This window comes from Trichoplax adhaerens, genomic scaffold, assembly GCF_000150275.1.
Source record: "Trichoplax adhaerens TRIADscaffold_12 genomic scaffold, whole genome shotgun sequence".
Taxonomy (NCBI): Eukaryota; Metazoa; Placozoa; class Uniplacotomia; order Trichoplacea; family Trichoplacidae; genus Trichoplax; species Trichoplax adhaerens.
Window position 1 is genome coordinate 1,114,324 of NW_002060954.1, and position 20,481 is coordinate 1,134,804.

Consider the following 20,481-nt stretch of genomic DNA (forward strand, 5'->3'; position numbering starts at 1 on the left):
ATTTCAATTAACACCAATTTTTTAGAAAACAGACACGAAAGATCCATACTACATTAAGTAGTCATATTTCGAAATTCACGGTCTCATTCGGTAAAATAAAAGTCCGTCTGTTGTCCATCTGGTCTGTCTGTATAGTAGTACAGGAGAGAAGTTCTTACCGTACTGTACAGTACTGTACTACAGTATACAGTACAGTACTGTACTGTACTGTACAGTGTACAGTGTACAGTACACAGTACTGTAGTCGAAGATACCTTTTTTACAGTACTGTACAAGTTGACTGTATTATCGCATTCAAAATCGAATAAGTTCACTTTTAATAATTTTAATTTTGCAGTAATAGCTAATCTTGAATCCCTGTATACAAGTATACAATGTTGGCGGAGCAAGGCCTTGAATTAATTCGAGAGTTACAACGTGCAAGCGATTATGTCATACCTTCTTATAATGTAATTTTGGACGTAATACGTAAATTTAAATCATCTATTAATACTGTACTTTTATAATCTTATACTTATTTTAGATTACTGTACTGTAAATATACAGTACAGTACAGTGCAGTATACTACGGTATATTAACTCGTACGATCATTCGAATTATTAGGAGGATGGAATTAGGCAAGTCATTGAGGAAATGCAGAGCCTCTTTCAACGAAATCAGGAAGATGTGTTAGTACTATATTTATATTTATGTACGCCTTCTACTATTGATCTGATGTATGAATCAAATGAACATTACGCTTTATAAACTATGTTGTAAAACTTTTACAATTTATCATTAATTTCAAAAATTATTTACGCGCGAACATTATCTGTTTTGCACGTCAATGTTGTGGACATTGAATTATCGAATTGCTCTATTGTAGCATCAAACTGCCAGAATAATTCAGATAGTAAAGTATGCCATGGTCTATCAAATTTCGTAATTATCATTTATTATGAAACCAATATGGTATTTTAAGATGTCTTATCCATTTAGTCAGTCGTAGTGCGTTGTCTTACAGCCAATAAACTCATCAATTTTGGTAAAAATTGATGAAACTATGATCGCAAATTCCGTTACAATTGATTGCAGAAGCTAAAATTATATTCGCCCGCATATGTATATTGCCGTAGACTTATACAAATCTTACCGGCCATGTGTGTATAAGCGATCATATTTTACCATGTTTTGATTATTACATCTATACAGGCATATACATGTCTATAATCTCTACTATTCTTCCAATCCTAAGTAATTATCATCTGAAATATACTCGAATTTAACGGACATTAATATTAGCGTAATAACACGAAACGAATCTACTACTGTATATTACTATACGTAAACTACTACTATATCTAGTTCTTACTAAGTGTGTATTAATTCTCCTCAAATTTAGCTTAATCAAATCTGATTAAAAACTGATATGTACTAACCTTGCTTGTGATTTATGTATGTTTACAGTAACGCCACTATTGCTGGTAAAAACGGCCTATTTTCTGCTATACAGCTACGACATGCTAGCCTAGAAAGAAATAAGCGGTGCTTACTTGCTTATGTGTAAGTGATAACGTAGCAGTGCTATTACGAATTTTCAGATTGTAAATCAGAATAGAGTATATTTGTTAGCATCTAACCTTAGTTATTTGGCAGTTGTATCTGTTCGCTAATTAACACATAAGAATTTACATTCTATATTCTTATCGTACACGGTAAAATGTATTTACAACGGTAAATACATTATACGACAATATGCCTCATTCTAAATAGTGCAATACAATTTTATGATCGCGGCCCAAATACAAAGTCCTATACTGTCTAAGTTATGTATTATGATGTGTTTTTATACAAATACTTAAAAGTTATGTAGTGAATCAATATTAAGAATACTAAAATGAGCTATCTTACATAATTATGACTATATAAAGTCTTGCCTAAGCAACTCACTTTAATATTATGGAAATACGTGTATATTGCACCACATATAACTCGTGAATCCTGCAGTCTTGTCGTTATGCATTAGTGTCTGCAGAGACCACCTGATCTATAATATCAGCTTTACTATATTATTGGAGATGTTTATTATTGATTAGAAATAAATTTTTTGAGAATTAAAGCGAATTTATCCTACATTCGTCTAATTTTCGTGCAGCTATGAGAGAATGCAAAGACTTCGCCAGCTAAGGTGGGAATTAGGGAGTGTATTGCCTGCTCATGTTAGAGATAACCTGTGCGAATTGGAGGTAAAAGTATTTTAGCTAGATATTTTAATCCTTTATTACTTCTGATCATTTTTTATGTACATGCTCAATTACGATATGATGAGTAGTGCTTCAATGTCAACCGTGCTTAACTTATATAAAAGTATAGTCTCCACCAATTCTACAATCGTGCGAGAATATAATTCTTGCAAGTTTTAAATTAAAATACAACGATCTTATTATCATTATTGTGAACTATATAACTGGGTGAAATTTTGGAACTATGTGTTACCCAAGTATAATGTAACTACATTAGCAATGTAATACTGCACAGCAGTGCAATATACCAATAATAGGCGTCAGATTTATATCTATTGTAAAGCTAAACAGTTATAATTTCTGATTACAATCCGATATGTTATATCTGCATACAATCTTTAACCATGTGGCACTATTTCATATTAAATAGGGACGTTAAACCTCTAAGTAAAATAGATACGTAATCATGTAACTATTGTCTTTCAGGATTGTAGCGTGATTGATGCTTTCTATTTCTAATGGTATCATACTATTCTCATGCTTCGTTTCTAACATGATGCAGTCACAGTATGCCAGCATAAGTAAGCTGGCATACCCTGAGCTTGATTGTTATAATTCTGCACTAATAGCTACATTTTTTACTTTTTAATTACTAGAAACAATGGTTCACGAATTACAGTAAGTCTCTTGTGAAGTATATGAGATCATTTGGTGATATTGGATTGGATTTAACCCAAGTAAATACATTAAGTATATTAACTATTTACTATACTCTATCTATAAAGTGTAAAGCATATAATTACGAATTATTAAGTAAGTTAAAATTTGTCTTTAGGACTTAAAGCCGCCAAAGTCTGTGTTTATTGAGGTAATCTAGTCCTGCAGTTTTCAACCTCATATATTACAATCCTGCATGGATGTCAATATTTACGCCTAATGTATGAATTGTTTCAGGTGCGATGCCTACAGGACTATGGTGAATTCGTAACAGATGATGGTGATGTTATATCATTAAAAAGAAATACACAGGTATGACTTGGAATTTAACTTGATAAGGTTCGGTAAATGCTCACTCAATTTCTGATTTGTGAACATTGGCGTAAGACCTACTGTGCTATCAAGATCATGACTATTTCGTATTACAGTTGTGCTTGCATATGAATTTGATGATTACTAGTACGTATATAAAGTATCTATAAACTACTACACACTCATTATGTAATATCTTGTCGTCATATACGGGTAAGTTCCTGTGTACTATCTGTATCATACGTATGTAACTTATTTTCGCAAGAGCATTATGATTCATTGAATATTTAAAATTTTAATTACAGCATTATATGAGACGGTCACAATGTGAGCATCTGATAAGGCAAGGAATACTGGAACACATTAATTGAAGAAAATGCGAATTTGTAATTATACAATTCATGTCATATTGAATTTCTTTATCAATTTCTACTTAACTTTTTTCTTATACACTTCAAAAGTTGGTATACGAAATTTATTCGTAGTTGTATTGATAAGTTTGATTTCTATGCTTTGGTACTAAACTTTATTAAGTCCTTCACATTTATTAATCCAACATGACTGTAACGTTGTAAATAAGAAACATGATATGAAAATTACTTGGTATCAGTAATTTAATAATAAGTAAACAGCACAGATCTTTCGTCAAAATATCATTGGTCAGGCTGCGGGTTAGAATAAGTAACATTTTAAAATTCACTTTGAACTTGTAAGGATAACTATATTGTTCGAGATAATTTTCTTCCCTAAGTAATATAATCTAACTTAATAAACAATTTTCCACGTGTGGACCGTTGATAAATGAGCAATTATTTATAAACCAGGTTCATAACTATTTTCAAAATAAATTAAATTTCCCAAGAGCTAAGCCATCTAATCCACGTATAACGACTATTCAGCATATCGCCTTTCGGTCCAGACATTCCATACGTTAAGGAACGGAAGATAACGAAACTAAAAAGTTTAATGTTTAAATTATTGCTGAGTTAATGACGCAAGTAACCCTTATTTAAAATACTCATAGTCACCTGCTAATAATAACCAAAGCTACACCAGTATATACGATCTTGAAAAAAAACAACTTATTCTCTTGAGTCGATAGTCTTGCTCCATAGCTTTCAATTAGGTAATATAGAAAGATTCCTAAAAACGGAAAATTATGAAACTTAAAGCTACCTCCATAATTCTGTAAATTGAGGTCATTTCGGCTTACACGTACCGGTTATCATACAACTGTACAAATAAGAAGGGAAGTAATGGTGAAAGTATAAAACTCTTCCCATTAAATAAAAAGGAATATAATGGGTCGCCCATCCAAGATATAACCACCAGCAAGAAGAAAATAATTTCGTTCGCAGTTCTGATAAATTTTTAAAGCTCGTTAGTGCAGTTATATGTATTTTCTCTAGTTTAGCCTTTAAAAATTCTTAAAATCAGTTAGTTACCATTCTGATCTTGACAACCTCGTTGGCACCTTATTGCATGATACAAGTAGCCAAATGGAAAGCTTATCAGCACTATTAGGTTTGTCCACCAAAGTACCTAATAAGTATGTAGTACCAAATTGTATTAACGTTAGCGGATATAGAATACGAGTCGTATATAATGGAGCTTCACAGCTAGTCCTAAAAATAGCTGCTAAGCAAATAACGTTTAAAGCGGTAATTACTTACTGGGTTACCAAGTAAGTATATTCTAAAATCACCTCCGGAAAAGTGCTGACCCTGCATTAAATTTTGAAATAAGGAGGAATAATTAATTAATGCAGACAATACAATCAAGGATAATCGTAGATTAAGGATACCTTATATGTGATTGGCCAATGCCAAGGTTGTGAGGTATATTCTCCTTCTTTAGGTTTGAGATTAGAATTTCCCTAGAAAGACAATAATTTATATTTTACTTCTCTGTATAAATTGTAATTAAAGTATTTTATAATCTTATTCATGCATGTGTATTTCTATTATTACTTTCAAGTACATCGTTACCTGTAGCATAACAAAATGAGACTCCAAAAACTTTTGATAAGTGGAAGCCTTGTGTACATCTGAGTCATCAACCGATACTTATAGCGTAATTAAAAATAATGCATTGAGTTAGTTAGTGCAACTGCATGCATTAATTCGCTGTATAATTTCTTACATCGAGGATTCTGGTGGCCTTCAATATTCCAAAGGTTGTTTTTATGCTTAATTTTTGGGTTACACGTAACCTCCATTTGTTCCCAACCCCTGAAATGGATAAGATATCATACTTTAGGACATGATATATTGTAAGACTATTTTTACGAAGAAAATTATAAAAGACTGATATCACTGCTATATAGTAGTATTTCATGATTCTTAATTATAATTTAAAAATAATTGTCTGTTATAAACAAAAGGATTTATGTTGACCATTTCGGTAGTTGTTTTTCGTGCGAATGCAAAGCACACTTGACATTGTAATGTACAAAGCGAAGAATAGATTTCACGATAGAAATTTTACTCCCAATTTCGGCATTAGTCGCGTGTATCACCCAGTAGTCATTATCATCTCCTGTTCCATTCTAAATAAGACGATCCAATAGTAAATAGAATTTAGGATGATATATTACTGTCACTCATATATTATTAGTAACGGTTACTTACATTTCCATAGCAAGTTACTTGATAGTGTCTTTTAGTAACTGGAGCTCTCTCTAGATGACTGTGCAGGTTACGTTTAGTTCTACAATAACGATAAAAATTTATAATATAAAGACCTTGTTACCTCTATATCTTCATACTATCAAGCTGTCAAATTAGTAAAACAATAGCATCGACAGCAATATTTAATAACGTTAGATACCGTACTTACTGAACATGTTCTAATCTGATAATGTCGCCATTTTTAACGTACTCTAACGATTGTTGATCGCCTATTGTATCAACAGTAATTAATATCTTGTAAGTATAAGATCTCAAATTTATTATACAAATTATAGTTTCGTATAGCATAAACTTACTATAACTGGCGTTATGTTTCTTAATCATAAAAAGGTTATTTTCGTCTTTGTGAGAATATGTAGTAACCTATTATATATAATTGGAGTAAGCACGTAGTTTTACATAAAAACTAAGCAAATATTATACATGCGTATGATATATCGGTACGTAAGAATAAACCTGTTGTTGCTGCATTTTGGCAACTGTGGGTGGATATAAGTGTGGGTGTGAATGCAATAAAGCTCCTCCACTTCGGTAATTTCTTATTGTAACTACTGAGCCATACGCAACATCTATCATTATAGAAATTAATGAATTATTAAAAATAATTATTATGGATGTTTTTCTATTGCTGTTAATATTTTGTATTAAAACCATTTCTGAAATATTTTAATAGAATGGGGAGCGCTTAATTATTAGAGTAAAAATTACATGTGGGCAGTTTGACGTCGTAAAGGTCGTTTCCTTTCAAAGTGGCTTGAAATGAGGAGCTGTAAAATCCATCACCTTTGCCACTACACAGATGGATAAATCGGAAAGGTGATAAAATATATTACTACTTTCAGAAATCTAGCTCATTTCACACGTTCATCAATGACAAAGTACTACAATCACACAGTTATTTCTAAATATCCGAAGAAAGGTGTAATTTTTTCGTATTATCACCCAAATAAATGATTAGCTAATATTACCTTTTGTGAAGTACTTTTAAATGAATTACAAATAACAAGGAATATACCAATAAGGGAATCAGGATTAAGCACACTGCTCTGGCCAAAAAGTGTTTAATCAGGTCAACCTGTTATTGAACAGCATCGATAAACAAGCCAGTAAAATTAAATAACAGTAACTTTTACAACTGTTGATAGTATATTTACAAATCGATCGATATTGATAGCGATAGCAATAAAGTGTACCATTGACAGATTTAAATCTCCGAATAATCTCCATAAATCCATTACTGTTGAATAACCGGTAAACAGGATAACAAATAGGCCAACAAATTTTACGCTGTATAATAAAAAATAATTAATTTTTTATTACATTACGGAAATTCATTTATATGCATGTTCCACAACGAAAGTTTCTAACCTAATTGCACATCCTAACGAAACGCCGGTTAAAGATAGCCATAACCACCATGACAATGAATAAGGACTATAGTAATTTATAGCAACAATTACTGATCGCATATCAATCTACACGATCCATGAAATGCAGAATTTATACAAAATGATATGAAAGTGTTTTCTTTTACCGATTTTTAGTGTTTAAAAATTTGATACCGAAATAGGTTGACGACATGATATAGAATAATAAAATCGGATCCAGTAAGATATAACGTGATAGTGTAATAGTACCATGATCTGTTGGAATTATCATAATAGAGAATTAAATTTGAACATTTAAATTGCACGTATGTTATGATGATAACTTAGAAGGGCATTTTACTTCTAGATTTTTGAAATTATTAATTAATACTATAATAGATATTGTAAATGTTTAGCAATATCAACGTTATTACCGAATATAGCAAATAGAGATGCAAGGCATGAAGCTTCGACTGATTGACTTAATTCCCAGGTAATAAGGTAAACGAAAGCAACAAAGAAACATCCTAAAATTGCACAGAACTAATTCGAATAGTAAATGGTTATTTATTATTTAAAGAGCTAATAATTAAAATTTTTTACTTTTCATCGAGCCGAAACTATGTATGATTGAATATGTAAGATGATTTAATTTAATACTTACATATCTCATACCCATGACAAGGTGTCCATTAAACTTGTCTCCAGGCTTATCAAAGGCGAAGGTTCCGTTATAGCCTGTTAAGTAACCAATTAGGCCTATCGACATCTAAATACAATTCAAGTAGAAAGTATTTAGAGTATACCTAACAAAGTCTATCATTCAATGATATCATCTGAAATGATAAACAAAATATACAATACATTCTCAAGAAATTTAATTAATCTTGTAAAATCTTTTACTATTTAATATTCGTACTAGGTTACCTTGCCGAGAGGTGGATGAACGTCGAAAAAGAACGTTCGATTAATATACCAACTACCGTGCTTACCAAAATGGGCTTCGTCCCAACTGTGAATTATTCATTAAGTAGAATGAATTAATAAACTTTGAAAGGAATATAAGAAAGTAGTAATAATTGATAAGCAATCGTTGTGTTGATAGAATTTCGTGTGGGGTAAACATTTAAGAAAGTTAGTAATTTACAACTACAAAGTTTTATAAACGTTGGATACATTGTAATAACTTCAAATTTATATTGCTATAACGACTATACAGTGCAATTAGTGTATATTCGCATACGTGTACCGTGTACTCATAGACGTTAAGTCAGGTATCATACAGTAGTATGACAAATCGTCAATTTACCAATTACATATTTTAGCCTTATAATATGCTTTACGGGTTAATTAATTTTAATTACTAAAAATTATCCACAATAAGAAGTGTGTGTAGAGCATTTACATGTATAACAGCTTGTGCATACAATTTAATTAATGTGAATAATTATTTTATTGAATTCATCATATCACAGATGTTTAAAGATCTTCTGATGTTGAATCAGTCTGCAGTGTGATGACAATAACGGTATAGTGCCTTTATTGTAAGATTAGTTACATTCACTTAGAGATGTTTTTATTTGATACTTTCAAGAAGTTTAGGCTGAATCAGGTCTAACAGCAATGATATTCCCTTTTGACGCTCATCAAAGACCATAGTACTAACATAATATTATGTCAGTCTGAGATGTATTGTATGACTTGTAAAACAACTTCAATCATGAGTTGTATTCGTAAGCAAACTTATTCCCTAAAATAGGTGTTGCTACTGTTTAATCTGTCTATAACAACTGAATTTCTTCTCTTCAGTCAGTACAAGCTTCAAGAGATTGGCATTAGGCACGTTTTATCTACTAAAATACATGAATTAAACTGATACAGCATCATAGATTGGTCTACGATCATTAATTTAGCGGCAATCCTTTCTGACTGTGAATGCTATTATATGAAAGTAGAATATTACGACAAGCAGTAGTCTTTTTCTAATAGCTTGTAATTGTGAAAGTGAAAAAAATTTGGCCATGATTTTTCCTTACTGTATCCTAGTTACAATTTGCACTTAGTTGGCTACATGGTATCCATGATAACTGATCTTGATACTGTTGTATCCTACGAAATATGGTATTTATTTATAAGATGGGTGGCCTATAACTGTCTAGTAATCAATTTTGAAATCTGATCAGTAGTGATCTCTAAAATAACTATAAAAGTTTGACAAGGAATCCACTGGACTGCGCAGAATAGCACAATTTAAAATTTGTCATGATCAGTCAATCTCATAGAATATTTTACGAGTATATCTACCACTATGTGGAATAGTTTCATTGGCACTTTTGGGAATAGCATAAAAGAGATGGTGCGTAGGATTAGTTATTTCTATGTACCGGACCGATAACTTTAAAATTTCAAAGAGCAATCAAGTCTGTTCCAGGATTATGGAGAGATGTACTCTTATATCGTATCCAATTTTTTGTCATTGAATTTATACATAGATGCCATTTATCTTACCAGACATGTTGCGGTTCATCTAACTTATAAAGTCTTGTCGAACAGGTTAATAAACAAACCAGAAGAAAGCAGATAACAGGTAGATATTTACGGACATAACCAGGTTCAGTCTTTTCCTTGGCAGTTCCACGAGTGTCTGTTTTCTCCATTTTCATCCAATGTGTTAAAGTTAGATACTGCAGGAGCAACCTTAATTGTGATCGTTACAACCGAGGATAACAATGAACTTCTACCAGCATGTAGGCTCCCTATAACCAATAACCATGGCAATATACAGTACGTCTAGTACAGTACTGTACAGTACGTCCAAGCCTAGCGATAATAGTGTACAGTACCGTACCATACAGTGTACAGTACATACCATACAGTACAGTACAACACTGAATACTGTAGAGGCCAGTTTGAGCAGTCGCAGTAGTGACAGTCCTACAGTACAGTGTAACTTGTTCTGCTAAAAGAAGTCCTGTACTGTACAGGTCTGGTGTACTGTACACTGTACACTGTACACTCAGTGCACAGTATGGATGGAGTCCTGGTGGTGTCAAGAGATTCAGGGTGTTTTGTACTGTACCGTGTACAGTATGTGTACTGTAGATGTTAGAAGACAGATTTGCAACTACTGTACTGTACATGTACATAGTAAGTACATGATCTGTAAAATTCAACCGACAGACAACACCTAAAACGTCTCAGAATATATATTTCAACACCCAAGAACTCTCTTTCTTCCACGATGTACTGCCATGATACTTTTGCAATACTTTATGAGCCCTAGTTAGTTGAGTACACTTACTGTAGCTTTGAAGTCTTGCAATGAAATTCAAAGTCTGGCCGCACATATCGCTATCGCTACCTACTGTTTTACGAACACTACGCGTAGACGTCTAATGACTAATACAAGATAATCAGATTATTGTGCATTATATTGTACGTATTGATGCAGTACACACCTCTACTCTATGCGTATTCTCGAGTTAATTACAATCACAGTGATTGGAAAACACTGAAAAAGACGCTCAGGAATTTGAATCAGGTCTATAGACCCATTAGCTAACTTCAATTTTAAGATACATCATACATGTACGTATAGAAAATAAATTATCCACATTTTGCTTAAAAAACTGCCTACTGACTCAAGAATGAAATTAAAAAATTTTTCTTATCATTATTATACGAGTTGACTTTCAACTTTGAAGACTTTGATTTCTCGTTATAAGGAAATGAATGAATTTCATACTAAAAATTCGTGTACTGTAGCTCGAATAAAACTTCTTATCGGTCAATTCACAAAACGACATGTACATTGTACAGTAAGACTATGTCGTAAATGTGTACCTTTATATTATATAATTGCTAATATGATTTGGAGCAGCTACTGCTATAAACTAATCAACTGGCTTTCCTTCATTACATGCGAATAATGCAATACAGGTTATCAAGGCAAACATTTATTTGGGTATTCAAATATGTAGACACATTGGTAGATAGAGTTCAGTAGCAAGGAATACGTCGCTTATCCAAGAGGTGAACTGCATAGTACATACCGTACTGTACCGTATACATTCGACGTGCGTAGATGATTAATCGTAAGTCAGAAAGGAGTGGTTGCTTCCAGCGAAGATCTTTCTTGCTGTTTTTTTTTTTGGCATTCCGTTCATTTGTGAACGGGCATACACGTAAACAGTTAGTAATACACTTTAATTTAGCTGCATAGTGAATAGGCTTTCAGGCCTAACAGACCGTACTACACACGTTCTTGTTGACCGAGTAGTACAGTAAGTAGAAGGTCTTCGTCTATAACATAAATGGTATAGCAAGCGTATTGGCCTTGTTACTTTTACTTTTAAGCATCCTGTGATTTGAAAACTTTCGTACAACCTTGATGTGACGTAAATAAGCTTCTACTTGGACTGGCGTTTCGATCCTGATCTGATCATGTGATGGATGGTGTGATTATGCTACAATTTCTGCATTTATTTGTTTGTTTACTTATGCAAGTGCTCCACCTTTTTTTCTGAAGTCCTTATTACATACAGTACTGTACTGTACTTATTAGATACCCGTACTGCTGTACTGTACTGTACACTATCCAAGTGATGTACAGTACTTTAGTTTGTAGAATGAGAAAGTTATTAAAGTGATTCTGATTTATGTCGTAAACAGAAAGGAAGCCTGGGAGTTTTTCCTTCCAAAGAAAGGTACCAGTGTCCAAGTAGACATTGTACGTACATTTACTATTCAACCGCTAAACACGGATTACAACATGCAGTACTGTACATACATCTGCATAGCCTACGTGATAATATGATGACAACAGCGGAATTTACATATTCAAAGTTAAAGTTTATCTAATCAAGTTGGAGCAGACAGCATTATACCGCCTATGCCGCCTATACGACTACGATTTGTTTTTGTCGCATCATACAGGACGTAAAAAAATTTCGGCGGTTGCAATATGGCGTACAGTATAATAGCGAATTTTAGAAGAATAACGGTACACCATCAATCGCCAAAATAAGCGGTTAACAACATTTATTTGCAGAAAATAAACTGCACAAACATATTCATGAAGTCTTCGTCTATCTACACGTATAAAATTTCAAAGAATCAGGTCTAAAACCAAAGATATTTTTATTCACTGACTTGTCTGAAAAGAGAGGACTCGTGCTGTACACTACAGATGTTGATCATATGGATCCCATTTACTCCGAGGCTACAGTACTGTACAGTACAGTATCATAGCAGCCTGAAAACTACAGTAGTGTACAGTACAGTACAGTACAGTATACTGTAGTACTGTACTGTACACTGTACAGTATGGTAGTTTGTACGCTGCACTGAGTGCGCAGGTGCGCCACCCACCGGCATCGTACTGTAAAATCGAATGATGGCCGTCATCGCCGTTATCAGGTGATGTCCGAAAATACAATACAGACTCCCAGAACTGTACAGTACTTGACCATTTCCTTAGTGATCACTGGACAAAGCTTTTTCTGTGGCTTCACAATGATTGTAAGCTCGTGATTAAGCATATGACCATGCAAATAAGGTGCTGTATTGTACTGTACTGTACTGTACTGTTGTGTATTGATCGATTTTAATCATTTTAAAACGCAACCCAGTAACTGTTGCTTTTGGCAAATCTCGCTCTGCTCGTTAGCCGCACCTAGCCCAATTGACGGTTAATTTAATTTCAACGCAGTTTTTGAAGTGTAAAGACTTTCGTATTTTAGTAACGACGTCGTTTTTGGTATAGTAGAGAACACATTACTATTGCTTAACTATTTGAAAGAGCAAAAGCCAACGTTTTCATGCTTGTATATTGCAAGTGGTAACTCCCTACAATAGTCATCAGGTGACTTCCGATCATGACGGCTAGTGCTACGCTTGCGACAAAGAGAGTGACAAGATCGTCATATAAGAAGCGTTATAACAATTCCGAAGAGAACGATGAGCATCTAGACAATCAAAATGGAAATACTGGTAAAATTGACGAGATAAGTAATGATGAAGAAGAATTTGATTATTCATACGAGGCACAAGAAGAATTTGAAGAGCCGCCATTACATGTATCGATAAGTACTTACGTCAGCTATACGCTGCTGATAATGCTTGCATACTTAAAAGATATCTTAGTCAGGTATGGAATCTTGACTTTTGGTAGCAATCTACGCAGATCCAAGATGGAGGTCAGTATAATATGCTTTCGATAGGATTCTTGAACTTGGATATCTATCAGTCATATGTAAATGTACAGTATTACAAGATAGAGAGTTGTAGTACTTTCATGATAGCTACAGTAGTTGCTTATTACCGTAGCACAGTAGCTCTGGACATTTGGAATAATATTTCAATAAAGTTGTACACTGAATTGCAATATTGTTGATTGTACAGTACAGTCAATTTATCACATCCTATGTCACAAATGAAAATGAAACGTTAGACTAGGTTAAATATAGCAGCCAAACAGCTCATAAGAGAGTATGATATCAAAAAAAAAAATAGATATACTGTATGTGTAGGAGATTTAGCTTGGACGAGTACCTAGAGATATTTCACTAAAGTCACTTTTAATTCTTGGCCCATTTTAAATGAAGTTTGTAATTCCTACCAAGACAATACGTTACTGAAACATACTCATAATAGGATGCAACCACAGATATACGTATAAAGCTTATAGGCCTTTGCGATTTTTCTACAACAAAGAGATAGGCGTTGACAGTAATTTAGTCTTTACACACACTTTAATCTAAATTAATCGTAACAAGTGTAATTATACTCGTAATTATTAAACTCTACAGTGGAATATAGTACTGTACTGTACAGCAATACCGATATATTCGATTTTCCTCAACGTATAAAAACATAACTAAGCAAATTTACAATATTTGGTGTACTGTATTTATTATTGCATTTGTAGTACTGTTCGTAGTAAACTTTTTAAATAGATAGTATGCATTCAGCCATGCCGTTAATAGATGTACTCGATGTTGTTATGATATATACAGTAGACACAACATTGTATTGTCTAAAAATGTATCATGTACTATCTCGGTATGTTACTTGCTTTGGCACCCTACTGTAATTCACTCCTACTTCCTTACCAATTTCGACCATTGCATAAGAAACCTTCGTTGTGTACATTACAGTACTTATATTCCGCAATTGAAATACAGTAAAAACTACGATAGATAACTGATAAAAGCAAGTAATTTGTAACATTAAATATATTGGATTAATTATTAGACGTGATTGACGTTTTGATTTACTATTTATGATCCCGGGAATATAGGATTTTGTGCCTCTATACTCTAACTTTGAAGCTCTGTTTACCCGATTTATTTATATGCGTATCCGAGATTGTTGGAATCGACCAATTGCTAGCGTTCCAGGTGCCGAGTTTGATGTTTTAGAAAGATATTCCACTGATAATAATTGGACATTTCAGTAAGTAAATCAAAATTAGAATCCATAAACAGATATCTCCGTGGAGACTAGTGATTAACTCTTTCTTTTAAACCAGTTCTGCAGATTTTAGTCGATTTCATATTAGTCATATTAGTTACTATCGTAATAATTAATCGAATTTACAGTTGTCTTTTTCTCGTGTTATTACGACACTGATAAGTCAGTGCTAATATAATAATAGGCTCAACAATCTAATTATAATCACTATTAGGTATACTGGGCGGACAAAGCGTTGCTTAAATCTTAGTTCTTATAACTATCTTGGGTTCGCCGAAAAAAGTGGACCATGTACAGATGCAGTTGAAACAGCCATTGAAAAATATGGCCTATCTACTTGTGCATCACGCCTCGACTTTGGTAAAGGATAATTATAATCTACACGGACTAGTTATAGCTTAAGTGATAATCTTATCTATCTAAAGCTACTATGTGTCAAACTACATGATCTTAAAATACTGTTGCTTTACTACTAACATTTTCGTAAATCGAATAACTTACGGATGTAATAGATATTATATATTAATTGTAAAATATTTATTTCTATACTTTAGGCATTTTGGACGTTCACAAGCAGCTTGAGGAAAGAATGGCTGAATTTGTTGGAAAGGAAGCAGCACTAGCTTTTGGTATGGGTTTTGCTGTTAACTCTACTTGTATTCCCGCATTAGTTGGCAAGGGATGCATGATTATAAGTGACGAATTAAATCACGCTTCAATTGTAACTGGCGCTCGCTTATCTGGTGCTAAAGTTAGCGTATATCGTCATAATGATATGGAAAACCTAGAAAAGATTTTACGTCAAGCCGTCATCAGTGGACAACCAAGAACCCATCGACCTTGGAAAAAATTATTAATTATTGTTGAAGGAATTTATAGGTGAATAAAGTCTTAAAGTCTTAAATTTTTTAAATCTAAAAGAGTTTTGGGTTCACCAATAAATGTATATTTGCGATATATTCATCGTGATCGTAACTAAGTGCTTTTACTTTAGTATGGAAGGGTCTATAATCAAGCTGCCTGAGGTGATTCGCTTAAAAAAAAAGTATGGCGCTTATCTTTTTATTGACGAAGCACATAGTATTGGTGCGCTAGGACGTACTGGTCGGGGAGTATGCGAACATTGTAGTGTAGATCCAAATGACGTGGATATCTTAATGGGAACCTTTACTAAGAGCTTTGGTGCATGTGGAGGATATATTGCATCATCTAAAGTAATACACGCTAAATCTAGTCATTTTGTGAGATATGGATGTCAATAGGGTAGCTTTAATTAATTTTCTTTTCAGGATGTCATTGACCATTTGCGTGCCAACTCTCATTCTTCTGCCTATTCGGCAACTATGTCTGCTCCAATAGCACGGCAGACCTTGTCTGCTCTTTCTATTATTATGAATAAAGATGGAACTTCAGATGGTATCAAAAAGATTTACTTTTTGGAATGAATTATAGTTGAATTGTTAGATAATTGTAATAAAGTAGTATTCGTATTCACGAGTATTGTATTAAACTATGATTAATTTTAGGAAAAAACAGATTGAGAAGATTAGCTTGGAATTGCCGGTACTTTATTTTTACTGCATTACATTACTTATCAACATGCGTTGGTGCATTCTGTCAAACATGTTGCATTATTGTTATATCACGATTAATTAATGAGTATTCTATCTACTGTCTTATCTAAAAAGCTATTTTAGGAAGCGCCTAAGGGAGATGGGCTTTATGGTTTTTGGAAATAATTCTTCTCCAGTAGTTCCATTGCTTTTATTTATGCCGGGAAAGATAGCTGAGCTTAGTCGTCGATGTCTTCAAGAAAATCTTGCTGTTGTTGTAGTTGGCTATCCAGCGACCCCATTAAATTCGGGGAGAGTTCGATTTTGTCTGTCAGCTGCTCATACTAAAGAAATGTTGGACGATGTAATATATTTAATTTCAAATTTTAGTAAAATAAATTTCTGGTGTCTAACACTGTTGTATTGATATTTTTGTATCATGTAGGCGTTGGAGAAAATCAGCAATATTGGAGACTTATTACAGTTAAAGTACAATAAATGATTACAGTTATAGTATACAACTTTTGAAATATTGCTGCGCGATTTTCGAATTTTTTTTGTTACGTAGAAATGTTTTTATAAATCTGTAAATATCAACTGCTTATTTACACATCAGTAGACTAGATACGTCTAGTTATGGTGTCCTATATCGATTTTTGATGTTATATCCGTTATTTTTAGATTCTGGAAAGGGAGATCGTCTGGCTTCTTAGTTAATTGTTAGTAATTTTAGCCACAACGTAATTAAGCATACAATGGCCGTGTGGGCAAGTGACTTATCTATATCAATTTAATGGTATTTCATCTGTTTACCGTATCTGGTTTTGGTGCATTAAATTATAATGCGATGATACTTACAATATCTCCCATAAGAAATTGTGCATAATTATAATTAAATGGTTTAAATACCGTTATGACAGCCTGTTACTACTGCGCTATACTTGCTTATATACAGTGGTACGCTGCTCAATGCTGCATGGATGGAGTTAGATATTACATGGGAATTAATCATTTTTTTTTAGGCTAATGGTGCGCACTATTGAAGCTCCTCTATCGGATTATCTAGATATCTACCGCTAAGGTTGCTGTTATGTTTTAAAAGTTTCAAAAATGCTGCATTGATACAGTTCATCCTTTAATGGGCTGCAGGGCTGGTGTAGTGCTTATGTATACATAGTATACTCGTATCAGATAGCAGTTTAGATTATATATGTAAAATATAATGTATTTAAATTGTTGCACCCACACGATGTATAACGATAAAGAGGCAGTTGCTGTAAATTTACTTACTACTTATTAATGCACGGTACTGCATACTGTAGTTGTAGATATTGGTATTGCAGTAACACTCTGCCCGGTTTTCCAAATTTTATAAAGATACTATACTGATTTGAAGTATAGATTTAGTGTACGTAGCCTTACTTGCATCCTACACTATAAAATGAATATGCAACATTAATTTGGTATAATACTACCTTCGAGTGATAGTTACCGTTCACTGCACATTACAGCTATGCGCATGTTAAATATTTTATACGGATGTCTCTAACATAATTTCTAGGATAAGAAGTTGAAATTACATAAATAAACATTGCAATCTAACGGATTGATATCATTAACACAAAAGAGAACGATTACAGTATAAGTATCTCATGTACGATCTGGTTTTAAGGTACTGTACAGTATAAGTAAGTAGTAGCAGGTACTGTAGCAAGTAGAATTACTCCAAGACTTGGTGCTAGATGGGTAATATACAGAGAAATTGCGACAGTGTTTAATTAATTATTATGCAGTCTGCAGTAATGCGAAATAAAATAATCGACAACCCTGTGTTTCCTTAACAGCTTCTATCAGTTAATGAAGGAGTTACGCTTTTTATTCTTATCACTGATAAATGGCACGTGATATGCCATATTTATATGAAGAGTTATTACCAGTTCCATATACGTAGAACTAGGAAGGTCCGTATTGTAAATTTTTATGCAGTGAGACATGCAAAGGCTGTTTACTAAGTCTTTCATTTGAAAATGTTTTAATACGAGTTTAAAGTACAACGAGAACCTTCTTTTACTCATATCTCTATAGTTAGCTACACATATACGGTTACCAAAAGAAAGCGACTGAAATAAAATGTTGTAATAATTACGACTTGCCAAGATACGAGTACAATGTAAAAGTAAGGGTCCTCTTTTTAAATTGCAAATCGTACTCGGGTGATCTAATACACATATAGCAACTAGATTCTGACAGTCAGTTATCGACCATCACTTCATCAGTGAAAGATCAAAATTATTATTGAAGATAATGCAATATTCTATAACTAAACCATCAGGTTCATCGAGCATAGACGGAAGATGTTCCAATTTTATAATTTCATTTTATTAACCTGGCACACCATAATTAACTCTTTTAATTAAGAAGAAAATAAACGTGATAAAATTCTACTTAATCTTTATTCAAAGTTAGGTTACAAATTAACGCTATTTTCTGATGAGAACTAGAATACTAATATTCAAGCCATTAATTGTTGGACCCTCAGGAATACAATTGATGGATGATTTAAGGGTACTCATTCAGTTAGGCAGCACTTATAGCTTATAATATAACATGCTACACTTTCGACAATACGTAAAAATGAAAGAAAGGAAACGGTTAATTCAATATCTTAAATGCTATTGCTTGCTCTTTACAAATAAGTACTCTTAGTCATTTTCTTCTTTCCATAGTGGAGGTTATGGATTAGACCAATTAATTATAATTACCATAAATTAAAAGTAAACCCTATTAATTAATATTTATTTTAATAATTTTAATTGCTATCTTGAAAAATTTGCTGTTTATTGACTTGGACTTGCATCCAATCCTTCAGACATATTATCAATAATCACTCCGTATAGTCTCGCCCAAGATGTCTTAATTTCTGGCGTAAATCTCTCGCCCAAACCTTGTTCTAATGTGTGTAGCAACGCATCACCAACCGGCTATTTCAAAAATGCAATCAATCGTAAATTTTACTTGCATTAATAATTCAACAAAAATGTACTGCTAGTTGATAATTATCTTTAGATAATATAATTTCAGCGTAGTAAAAAAGTGCACGTTTACCCATCTGTTAATCAAATGTTACGCACAACATGGATATTTAAAAAACGTACATGATGATTTTATAAGAGAGTTTTAGAGATGATTTGGCTAAGAATATTATTTATTATTGATCATGGTCTAGACTTGTATGGGCAAGATAAGATTTGTTACAGTAAAAGCATTCTGTAACTAATCGTATATAAATCGTGAATTTTGCTGTAATAAGTAGATTGTCAGATAGTCAGATAGTCCTTGGTAGTTGGACGAACCTAACTTCAGTAATAAAGTGAAATTTGCGAGAAACTGTAGTTCTTGAATTATTGTTTTGAAGATCACTTTATCACAAGACTCATATCCGATTTTACATTAAATATTCTTCATTGTATTTATATAATAGCGTCGTGATTAGTTAGTCAGAAATAGCTAGCAAATGATCATCTTACCGTCATGATGATATTTACCTTAAGTATTTGTTAAACTAAATATGCGTTCATACAATAAAGTACCCGATACTTGTCAGCTATCAGTTAATTCATGGCTACTTCTTTTTCACTCGCGCAAAATGTTTTTGTAGTATCGTAATCGCTACAGCATTTTCTATAATACTCCCATTCCCTTATTTGTATGTAGTGTAATGTAGATACGGTATTAGGTTACTATCTTATCCATAGATATATTTCTTGTACTGAAGGAACTTTGCACGTTTCGGATTTTCTTAGAAGCCCCTGCATTTGCGTTATATACTGTACTGTATAAAATGTATATGCATCTTCAGTATTGTAAAGTAGGTGAGATTTAGTTGTTAATTCTCGCGAATGCTTATAAGTTATAACCGGAGATGTATAAATTTGTAGGAACCTGTTATTCCTCCTTCACCTTTAAATAAAGTATTCATGTGATCTACAGCGGCACCTACCGTAGTGAAGACCGATACATTCGGGCTCGTAAGCTCGATGGTAACGACTTCACAATTGTATTAATGCTACATACATAACAGTAGGCTCTACTATATTCTGAGAATACCGCCTTTCGTCAAACGATAACATAAAATTATTCCATTTA

At 33.0% G+C, this 20,481-nt stretch overlaps 3 protein-coding genes across 3 annotated transcripts; 2 read left to right on the top strand and 1 right to left on the bottom strand.

The window, feature by feature from the left end:
• Positions 1-2,145: 2,145 nt before the first annotated feature.
• Positions 2,146-3,623, top strand: TRIADDRAFT_59829 (uncharacterized protein; the record flags this gene model as incomplete). The annotated part of the gene is made up of 5 exons (XM_002115742.1): positions 2,146-2,226; positions 2,880-2,960; positions 3,059-3,091; positions 3,178-3,252; positions 3,558-3,623. 5 exons carry the CDS (start codon positions 2,146-2,148, stop codon positions 3,621-3,623), a joined length of 336 nt encoding a protein of 111 aa, XP_002115778.1.
• An 828-nt stretch (positions 3,624-4,451) lies between these two features.
• On the bottom strand, positions 4,452-9,966 carry TRIADDRAFT_30184 (uncharacterized protein; the record flags this gene model as incomplete). The annotated part of the gene is made up of 20 exons (XM_002115886.1): positions 4,452-4,612; positions 4,698-4,794; positions 4,926-4,976; positions 5,057-5,128; positions 5,241-5,317; positions 5,395-5,483; positions 5,649-5,800; positions 5,883-5,961; positions 6,091-6,151; positions 6,239-6,305; positions 6,399-6,511; positions 6,651-6,733; positions 6,911-7,017; positions 7,136-7,229; positions 7,311-7,376; positions 7,477-7,585; positions 7,744-7,852; positions 7,974-8,078; positions 8,237-8,321; positions 9,818-9,966. 20 exons carry the CDS (start codon positions 9,964-9,966, stop codon positions 4,452-4,454), a joined length of 1,926 nt encoding a protein of 641 aa, XP_002115922.1.
• Positions 9,967-13,185: 3,219 nt separating this feature from the next.
• Positions 13,186-16,837, top strand: TRIADDRAFT_30228 (uncharacterized protein; the record flags this gene model as incomplete). Its single annotated transcript, XM_002115743.1, has 9 exons — positions 13,186-13,506; positions 14,610-14,764; positions 14,997-15,142; positions 15,337-15,661; positions 15,777-15,996; positions 16,072-16,198; positions 16,309-16,345; positions 16,471-16,699; positions 16,781-16,837. The coding sequence occupies 9 exons, from the start codon at positions 13,186-13,188 to the stop codon at positions 16,835-16,837; spliced, it is 1,617 nt and encodes a 538-aa protein (XP_002115779.1).
• Positions 16,838-20,481: the final 3,644 nt, after the last annotated feature.